Source organism: Chaetodon trifascialis, chromosome 5 (genome assembly GCF_039877785.1).
Source record: "Chaetodon trifascialis isolate fChaTrf1 chromosome 5, fChaTrf1.hap1, whole genome shotgun sequence".
Lineage (NCBI taxonomy): Eukaryota > Metazoa > Chordata > Actinopteri > Chaetodontiformes > Chaetodontidae > Chaetodon > Chaetodon trifascialis.
The window spans coordinates 19,881,904-19,892,208 of NC_092060.1; the positions used below are offsets into that span (position 1 = coordinate 19,881,904).

At 41.3% G+C, this 10,305-nt stretch overlaps 2 protein-coding genes across 3 annotated transcripts; both read right to left on the bottom strand.

The window, feature by feature from the left end:
• Positions 1-1,274: 1,274 nt before the first annotated feature.
• Positions 1,275-4,237, bottom strand: LOC139331161 (ADP/ATP translocase 2-like). Its single transcript, XM_070962520.1, has 4 exons — positions 4,085-4,237; positions 2,004-2,490; positions 1,763-1,903; positions 1,275-1,660 (listed from the first exon to the last, which is right to left on the bottom strand). Exons 1-4 carry the CDS (start codon positions 4,193-4,195, stop codon positions 1,503-1,505), a joined length of 897 nt encoding a protein of 298 aa, XP_070818621.1. The 5' UTR covers positions 4,196-4,237; the 3' UTR covers positions 1,275-1,502.
• Positions 4,238-4,303: 66 nt separating this feature from the next.
• Positions 4,304-10,305, bottom strand: LOC139331304 (solute carrier family 25 member 43-like). Of its 2 annotated transcripts, XR_011602180.1 has the most exons (6): positions 9,796-10,305; positions 8,040-8,281; positions 7,717-7,889; positions 6,830-6,964; positions 6,047-6,314; positions 4,304-4,371 (listed from the first exon to the last, which is right to left on the bottom strand). XR_011602180.1 is itself a non-coding variant. In XM_070962713.1 (5 exons), the coding sequence occupies exons 1-5, from the start codon at positions 10,065-10,067 to the stop codon at positions 6,105-6,107; spliced, it is 1,032 nt and encodes a 343-aa protein (XP_070818814.1). In that variant the 5' UTR covers positions 10,068-10,305; the 3' UTR covers positions 5,060-6,104. The 2 variants fall into 2 exon arrangements, 1 of the variants encoding a protein (XP_070818814.1); XM_070962713.1 differs by lacking the exon at positions 4,304-4,371 and having other exon boundaries at positions 5,060-6,314.

A 10,305-nucleotide genomic window follows, 5' to 3' on the forward strand; every position in this document is an offset into this window, starting at 1 on the left:
AGATGAGAGGCTGCTGAGAGGAGTTAGAGTAAGCACGTAGCAGTCGGTGTAGGCTGGCTGAGGCATTGTCATTCTCTGGATGTCATGTGCAAGTCAACCCTTGATCTCCCACTTTGAAGTGCATTGCTGGAAGGCCTGAGAGAGCAGTCTGTGTATCCGGCATGGACCTGCAGGAATCAGCAGAGGGCGCCTGGTACCAGGGAGGTTGCAGGCAGACTGCTGACTGCTGATGACTGCTGTCATCCTCACAAACTGGTGCAATAAAAATCTCACCTCATTATCTGAGGCAGTCACATCACAGGCTTGTGTTGGCAGGGGAGGGAAAAGGGAAGAAATCAATGGGGATGGAGAACAAGGTGGACAACACCAAAGTCTGTCTGTATGTGAGTGTGTCTTTTTTTAAGGGTGGGGGTGCATCGGTGAGAAAAATCAGGCATGAGTACAATTCACTGTGACATCATGTTGACACCTCCACCAACAAGGCTCAGGCCAAACTGCAGCACTCCCTGGCTCACTTAATATGGATGGGAGGCTTGTTATGCAAAAGAGCCTCATTTTGAATTAATGGTTTCTGTGATGGGTTAAACTGCGAAAGGTTTTCAGGAATAGTAAATGGTTGTTGCACCTCATTACTGGGAGCAGGCTTTATTGCAACAAACACTGAAGCTACTTTTATTGCCGCCCTGCAGACCGGTAAATGTGCTTAAATGTGCTGGCTTCCCTTTGCTTCTTTCCTGTAATAGCTAGACTATACGATAAGGTTTTCACACACTTTAAATGGCAGAGATCTCAAGATCACTTGACTGTGATTGTAAAAAACTGGAACAGGTGTGTCACACTGCTGAATTGTGAGACGGGTGACAACAGACAGGGTGAAAGTCCTCTGTCACACCAGTAGGAGTCAGACAAGGCCTGGCAGGAGATAAAAGTATATTTAGAAGGTTGGAATAATCCTCCTCGCTGAAGGTAACCCTGGTTGTTTCTCTACAGGAAACCACTTGTGCAAATGTTCTGCTGAACTATCAATATATGTTAAATAACTTTCGACCTATCACTTTTCTGCAAGCATGTCTGGTCAACTTGGATCACCCTCAATTACAACCAGGGAGACGTTTGCGACTCTAATCTTACATCAAGAGTGTAACAAGAGGCTGCCAAACGGCTGAGGACGAGAGCTGCCAGGACACTCAGTCACACTCTGTCTGCAATGGTACAATTCATACATAACACTGCAGTTCAAAACCAGACAGGAGGCTCACACAGTGGGTTGTGTTTATTTCTTTTTATTCGGTAAGGTTCCTGTGTTCAGAGAATGAAATTGTGGTGAGGGTCAAAACGAGGAGGAAAAAATAATGGGCCAAGAGAAGAGTGCACATCAGACTCCCCCAGTACAACTAGTAGAAAATACTAGTTGTTCCCGAAAAATATAGTGCGGTATTCAAATGTACAAGACATGTTACAATTAAACTTCACAACATGAACAGTGGACATACAAAAATAACTTAGATGACTTTCTTAAACTCATCATACAAGACAAGTACGAAGGCGCCACCCATGCCTCTGAGCACATTAGACCACGCTCCCTTGAAGAAGGCCTTGGAGCCCTCGTCACGCGCGATCTTCCTCCAGCAGTCGATCGTGCCGGTGTACATGATGTCAGCTGAGAGGAAAAACAGAATTTCAAACATGTCACACCTTTATTCTGCTAACACAGTTGTAAAAATAGGAAGTTATGCTTTGATATATTGCGTTTATTAATCACCTCCTTTGCGCCCAGACTGCATCATCATACGACGACGGACTGTGTCGAAGGGGTAGGACACGAGACCGGCGACCGCGGTCACAGACTGAGCAATCATCCAGCTGACAACAATGTGTGTGTTCTTGGGGTCTGGAAGCATGCCTGTAAGAGAAATGTCAAATTAAATTAAAGTCTAAAAAGCAAGTAAGTCCACTGAGATGGGATACATCAAGCTTTAAGATGCCTGAGAATGAAAACTCACCCTTTGCTGTGTCATAGACGCCAAAGTAAGCAGCTCTGTAGATGATGATGCCCTGCACTGAGACGTTGAAGCCCTGGTACAGACCCTTGAGGCCATCAGACTTGAAGATCTTCACCAAACAGTCTCCCAGGCCTTTGAACTCACGCTCCCTTCCAGCTTTGCCGACATCAGCAGCCAGACGTGTTCTGGCGAAATCGAGGGGGTAGACGAAACAGAGCGATGTGGCTCCGGCGGCGCCGCCAGACGCCAGGTTACCCGCAAAGTATCTCCAGAACTGTTTGCGCTTGTCCACGCCGTCAAGGAAAATCTGCTTATATTTGTCCTTGAAAGCAAAGTTGAGGGCCTGAGTGGGGAAGTATCGGATGACGTTGGCCAGGTTACCTCTCCAGAACGAGAGGAAGCCCTGCTCTTTGGGGATTCGGACCACACAGTCCACAATGCCCTTGTACTGCTTGTCAACTGAAATCTGTTTGCTGGCATGTTGCACCTGTAATTAAAGCAGAGGAGTCCAGTCAGTGGGTGGTAATATAGGTCTGACACGCCTCACACTGATCTCTCTGCTTTAGCTGGCGACACGTTAGCTGGTTCCAGAAAACAGCCTTCACACAGGTAAGATGAGTTGAACCAAGTCTCTTTGTTTATGCAAACAGACATCAAACCAAGCTGCTTCAGGCTTTTCTGCATAATAAGGTGGCCGACTGGGGCAAAAGCCCAAAACATTTCCACTGGGAGAAACATGCTACAACTTCAGAAATTATGCAACATCAAAAACACTTCCGAAAAACCCAAATACAATAACAGAAATGTGCTCCAAATGAAAAAGCGTGCTGCAGAAAAACAAAACAAATACTTGAAGAGCAACAACACAGCAAATACAGAAATGATGCAAAGCCGAAAAAACACACAAACTCCAAAAAACAAGTTCAAGAGAAAAACGCTGCATTTCCACACAACAAAATGGAAGCGCTAAAGGCCTTTATTTACAACAAAATGTGTGTACATCTCTTCCGGGAAGTACAATTTGAGTGTTTTGTTTCTCCATGTAAAATTATAGATGATATTTAACCTTTTTATTACTTTGAGGGTCAACATACAAAGAATGAATTGGATAGACCAATTTAGATATTCCCTCAACATCTGACAAATTTTGGCCAAAAATTGAAAGGTCTTTCATCAGCCAATGATTTTTTTCTTTTTCACATTTTCTATTTTTTCACATAAATTGTTGTTGTTTTTTTTCAATTTGATGCCTTGGAGAAAATAGAAATTATGTTCAAAGATTTGCCAATTATTGATTTTCCCCTGAAGAAACACACACTATCATCCACAAACTGAAATTAATAGTCAAAAATATTCATTCCTTCCATTTCGCTGTGATTCACAACCAGGGCAGCTACTGAAGCCAAGTTGCATTCATAGTATGGCAAGTTTCGGTGATATGGAACATCCTTGTCTGATTCCACATGAACTCTTTAATCTAGGGTTTAATCCTGGATTTAGAAATAATAAATATTTTTGGTTATAAATATAACCAATAACGTTATAAAACATTTCAAAAGCTTTGCAAAACTTAGTACCAAAACCAATTTTTTGCATCAAAAATGAACAGAATCAAATGATAAGTCAACAAATACAATGAAATTTTCTGATTCTATAAGAGATTAGTAATCTATTGTAGCCAGTATTAGCCTCACGTTTTATGTATATGTTCCCCTTTGATGAAAGCTGATTGAAATGTATCAACCAATTTGGCCAGAACAAGTTTTAGTAGATTTGCATTTACAAGGCCAGTAGTTTGTTAATCATTACACAGAGAAGTTATTGGCCTCCAGATATCAAGTTTCATTAAATCCTTATCTGGCTTTGGTTTTAATGTTATCAAGCCTGATGTCGTTGTGGGGGACAGACAGCCTTTTCCTGTGCACTCCAAAAAAGCTTTATGTCACGGATTGTCATTCAAAAAAAATAAAAAATAAATTATAAACTTAATTTCGGTTAAAGATAAATCTCCTTCGAGTCATTTCTTATCCTCTTCATTCGGTCCTCTTTTGTTTTCTTTGACAGATTCAAAAAACAATTACCTGGAGGAGAAGCTTGACTCTCTCGATGGGGGCTACAGCTGTTTTGGAGATGGCAGCGGCAATCCCACCAGCCAAGAAGTCCTTGGCGAAGGAAATAAAGGTCTCATTCATCTTCAGATAGTATCAGACGGAGTCCTGCTCACTGCTGTCGGTGGGGTTACCTGTGGAGGTGACATAACTAACTCTAAGCTATATAAAAGGAAAGAAAAGCGGAAAACCGTGAACTTCGACTCCAGCGTCTCATTGGTCGGCTGTGGGAGTAGTGGGCGGGGCGGACGGCCACACAACTTGGCAACACCAACAGTCACGTGTCCAACAAGAAGCAAAGTTTACTTAATAAGTTACTTAGATACTCCGATTGAATCACATCTCGGCAGATCTAAGGGGACACTGGTCCCTGTACGTTCGGGCAGTCCGTTTTTGTATTTGAACGAAAAAAACAGAAATGCTATGGTTGTTTTTTTGGTTTTTATTTATTTATTTATTTGAAAAACAAAGCCGTTTTCGTTGTTCTTGTCAGAATCGAAAAACGAGAAACCCATTTTCAGAAAAAAAAAAAAGGTCCAATTTTGGCTTGTGTGAATTCCGATTTTTATATTTTTCGTTTTAAGAATAAAAGTTGTAAGGCTGACCAGTGACAGGGAAGTAGAAGTAAATATATCAAAATAAAAGTTCAGTGCCAGGGTAACGTTAGAAGATCGATGAATTAATAAGTAAATAAACAGGCTGAAATAGACTGCATAAATATGATCTTTTTGTTTTGTTCTTTTCATTGAGACGTGAAATATCTTTTATCTGAAAAATGTATATGTAATGTATGCAAGTAAATGTATCAAAATAAAAGCCAAGATGATAGAATGGACATTTTCAAGCACAGGATCCATACAACGGTAACCTTAGAAGATAAATGAATGAATGAATGAATGAATGAATGAATGAATGAATGAATGAATGAATGAACAGGCTACATAAATATTTTATTCTTTTCATTGACAAATATGTTTTCTTGAAAAAGTGTGTGATATATTATGTAGTTGCACAGCGTTAATTAATAGCCCAATATATGGAAACAGACTGTGTAGTTAATCAGTCCAATTTTAATTTGAGTAATTATAGAATGAATGAAAGGCAGCATGAGCCGGGCATGACCCAGAACTAAGAGTAATAGCAACTTTTAGATAACTTCAGCAAATATTTGTGTGATTTTCACCTTCAGATGAAGGTAAAGTAATCTGCACAGAGTGATTTGTAGTAGTGCTCAGCAGTGTTGAGCTAATTTTGCATATCAAGGAGACACTGGTGAACAATGGTACATTCTTACAAGAGTGCCTTTCTTTTGATCATGTATGTATATCCCTACTACAAATCGCAGATAAATGTATCTTCATCTGAAGGTAAAAGTGAAAGTATTTCTTTACGATCACACTTAGGGGTTTTGTTTTGTGTCTGTTTTTTTTTAACATCAAGGGGATAATCAAGACTTGCAAAAATATACAAAAGAACATGTGTTAGTGGAATTTTAATGTGAGCACATTTCTTGCATCACAATCCATGTTAGCACCTGCACATGATAGCCCATAACCTACTCAAACTTATGAAACATCAAAACTTTACACTGTTCATTAAAAATACAACCTATCATACAGGTAGAGTATGTGAATGAACTGTGGCACTATTTGATGTCAGTGACACAATAACTGAAATAAGACTCAGAATAAATAACTAATGCTCAAGGCACATAATATTTGGTTAAAAACAGTCATGGAAATACATGATGTGTCAAGGAACAGTTCATAAACCAGTAATACTTTAAAATAACAATATTCTGACAGAGGTAGACCTTTGCTGACAGGACATAATGTAAATGCAACTTTACATCTTACATGAAGACCTGAAACACAATGTTATGTAATTACTTCAGACACAAGCCTCTGAAGTATTTCAGTCCAGCAAATCACTCACTTTGCTGGTCAAGTGAGGTCAGCAGTCAATATTTTTCCACATCTTCTCATTTGACTTTTCACCAGCGGTTTCCAAAAGACTGTCCTGACCCAAAGTTCCTGTTTCTCAAGTAGCGCTTCACCTCTTCCAGCTCGTATGGCCCGAGACTCTGGTCGACCCCCGGTGCAAGCTTGTAGCTCAGGGGAGACACGATGTACCCGTTGCGGTAAAGGCAAACCTGCTTGCACATCTCGAAGCAGGTGAAAAGAAGGCCAAAGTAGGGAATAATCTGTGAAGGGATGACAGGAGGTTTGGACACGAGAATATTTCAGTGTAATGCCAACGCTTAAAGTCCTGATGATGGATCTGCACAGAGAAAGTTGTGATCCGGTTGGCTCTCAATAAACGTGCGCTGACTGGTTTACAACTTGCTTAATTGCTTTATTTTCATCCATCTCATCTGCTCATGATAAGGCACAACTATTATGACATTTACAACTGAAACAGGAGAGTGGGGCATGTAACAGAGACAGACTTTGCTCACCTTGCTCTTGATATTCATGCTATGAATTACACACTGAACATGAGTACATGCCCCACCTCCCCTCTTCACCTCTGCCTTGGCATAGGTCAAAGGGTCAAAAAGTCATAAAGTCACTCCGAAGCAACTGCACTTATTTCAGTTCCTTATTACTTGTATGTAGCACAAGCAGACCACTACTCTGTCCATATGATTGATAAAGAGTGCAATATGGTTGAGATGATGACAAATGGATGTATCATGAAAGAAGCCGAGCCCAGTACCTTTATTGTGCTGGCAGTGAGGCCGTTCCACAGTGAGAGGACGCCCTTGTGTCTAACAACCTGTATGAAGCAGTCAATCATTCCACTGAAATGGACATCAGCTCCACCAAAGTGGGGAAGACGTGCACTCTGCGCCTGAGAAAAGATGGAAGTCAAAATGAGGGGCAGCGATCCAGCAATATATCTGATTGTGTCAATGAAGTTATACCAAGAAATAGACAGAACTTCGACAATTTCAGGGAAACGTTTGTTAATAAGTAACACAGTGAAGGAAAGCCGACACGGCTGCTCAGTTTAGGGCTGTTCTGTGATCAGCGGGTGCTTCTTAACTCTGACACATCTCAACTCTACTGATCAACTCCTCATTTCAACTTTTATAGCTATTAACCTGCACATTGCTTTAAAAAGTAAAATAAACAGCATATTAAGGCTTGCACTAAGTCATTACCCGAAGCTTCTGCAAACATCCTCAGCTGTTTTCCAATCAGCTATTCTCTGCCTGACTTTTAATGTTTAACTCTGAGACACTGACCCGAGCTGAATTCCTTCATTGAAGAATTATGTAACATTGTTCTTTAATGTGAGGTAACATAGTTGATGTCTGATAGTTACTGGCCATGTTTAGAGAACTTACCTATGGCTTCTCACTCACTACTCGCTGTAGGTTCGCTCCCACTGCCCCCTATGGACTAAAGGTTGTAATACAGTGGCCAGACAGACCAGACTACACTGTGAACTTGTTTTAAGTTATTTTCAAACGATTTCACGATTTTAATTTCTGTAATTCATTTCAGTTCCTATATGTATTACGTTGTTTGTTTGTGCCTTTGTGTCACTTCTCCTAAAAACCAAGAACTCCATGTACAAGTGTTCTGCTGGTAAAATACCTGCATCTTCCGCTTTACAGTTTCAAAAGGGTAGGAGAGGGTTTGGGCCACTCCTGCTGCCAGACAGCCATTAATGAAGTTCTGGAGGGGAGTGAAGCGAAAAGGAGGCTCCTGCCAGAGCTTGTCCAAGTTCATGTGGACCGCGTAGCAGCCGACAGAAAAGGGAAAAGCACCTGCAGACAAATGAAATGTAAAGTTACAGCTAAATGTATCACTGTCAGCTCATATAAATACTTTCACAGTGTAATAATGGAAAAGCAGGGCCATTTTTACGGCATTAATATCTGATATCTGAACTAATTTACATGAATATGCCAACACACCCAACAAAGTGAGGGAAAAGCCCCTGTAGAGAGCACGCAGTCCTTCATGCCTGTAGACCTTTGAGAGAGTGTGAACTACGCCGATGTACGTGGGCTGTCTGCAGTTCTGAACGATGAGCCTGGTTTCCGCCACCTCCAGAGGGTACGTGACCAGAGCAGCTGCAACGCCGGCCAGTCCACCGGCCAATATGGCCCTCCACTGAGAGATGAAGCCCACTTCATCCATGTGAAGGAGGACAATCCTGAGCACAGAGGAGGGTAAAACTCATTACTCTTAACTGCATCAGTATTTCTTTCTGGTTTAAAAAGCTATTGTGCACCTGACTGCCCTATTAGAAGAACTTCTCTCAGTGAGTGTATTGCCCTTTTGAGACAATTAGTTCATCAAATGATTAGTCTGTTTCAGTCGCCTATGCTTCAGGAGCAAATCAATAACTTGTGTGTGTGTGCAGCTTCACTACAGTCTACAGTCAGTAGATACTGTGGGTGTATTCATGACTGTGACCAGGATCACTGAGGCTCCTCCCTAGCCAGTGTATTTATGTACATATCAGTCACGCTTCAGGCATTTCCATATGTTTGTCCTGTAGTAACCCAACATGAGTACTGACTTAACTTTGTCCTGAGTCAAGCCTGGCAGGCAACACTTTCGCTTATGATGAGTGCACATGTTGTCGAATCCCAGGACTGTCAAACCCCAATTATCAACCATAAATAATCAAAGTAGGAGCATATCCATGTTAAGCCTACAAATAACATTAGTTTTTGTTGTCAATCTATTTAGCATTTTCATATTATCAATCACTTGTTTGATAAAATGTCAGAAAACTGTACAGAAATACTGTCATCCCAATTGTCTCATGTGCACAGAGGCAAAGTATTTATAACAGGCTACAACCAAAACTTCTTCAGTTTGTTATGACAGGAGACAAAGAAAAACAGAAATTATTAACATTTGGTAGCTGGAAAAGTTACAATTACAAACCTTACAACTGAACAATTAGTTGATAAGTCAAACTGATTGAGACATATTCAGCACCTATTGTAATAATCACTGAATCATTCACGTGATTTGTTGCTTGTTTTTGAAGTCCATTTGTAGTGTAGGAAAATTGCGATGGACATTTGTTACTAGTTTGTAACATTTTGAAGACTAAAGTATTCATTGATTTGCAAGAAAATAGACAGACAGGTCAATCAACAGTGACAATAATCATCATTGTGTCTTAACTTAATTAGTTACTGATAAATTTACCCTCAACTGGCTAATCCAGTCATCGTTTCAGCTCCAGGATACACTGTGTTGGGATTGTTGGGAGTCAATTCTAGGAACACAAACTACCTTTGAGACAAAACGCAGGTCGAAAAACGCCCAATTTCAAAAAAATCGACTGACCAAATCCAGCCTTCTGATTGGCTGAAAAAAGAACGTGCGCCTCGTACAGTAGAAAAGGAAATAAATACATCTTCAGCTGAAGTAAACAAACTGTTTAAACGAACCCCTTTATCATTTATGGAAACAAACACTAAACGTGATGATCACATTTTCTTCTCATGATGTTATGTGTCGTCTCGTCTTTTACGCTGTTCAACAACTCAAACTTGTTGCGTCTGCGTCAGCTGACCAAGTTGGCTAACAAGCTAATTCAGCTAACATAAACACAGCACAAACCCCAGATGAAAACAGCAACAAGAGCAGCTTTCACGTCCACACAAACGAACAAACGGCGTCAACTTTAGACTCCACTTCACTTACTTTTTGTATGTGGTGAGATGAACTGCGGTGTAGGGGAGCAAGCGCAGACAAGAGGCGAAATTTCCTTTCCAAAAGCCTCGAAGTCCCTCATTGTGGTAGATGAGAAGAAAACTGTGCCAGAAACCTCTCTTACAGTGAAAAGTGCCCACCTGACTCTTGATTTTAACCACCTCCAAAGGCGACGTGACGGTTTTACTGAAAAATCCGGCGAAGCCGACACACATGAAGCTTTGAGAACTCGTCAGCCTGTTGTCTTTTTTCACGGAGGCCATCACTGTTTGGCTCCTCTGAACTGCCGGCTTCCTGCGAGGGTTTCGGTCTGCCCGGAGAGACGGCAAAGGCTTTGTTTACGCAGGTTAAACATCTAAATATAGCGGCCGAGGAGGTGTCCGTCTCCTGTCCTGACCAGCGGTGTAATGAGGCGGTGCTGGAGGTGAGCTGCACTGACCCCTCAGTGAGGGTAGAGGGCGCTAGTGATGGGTCGTACCGTGCCGACGCTTCGGAGCATCT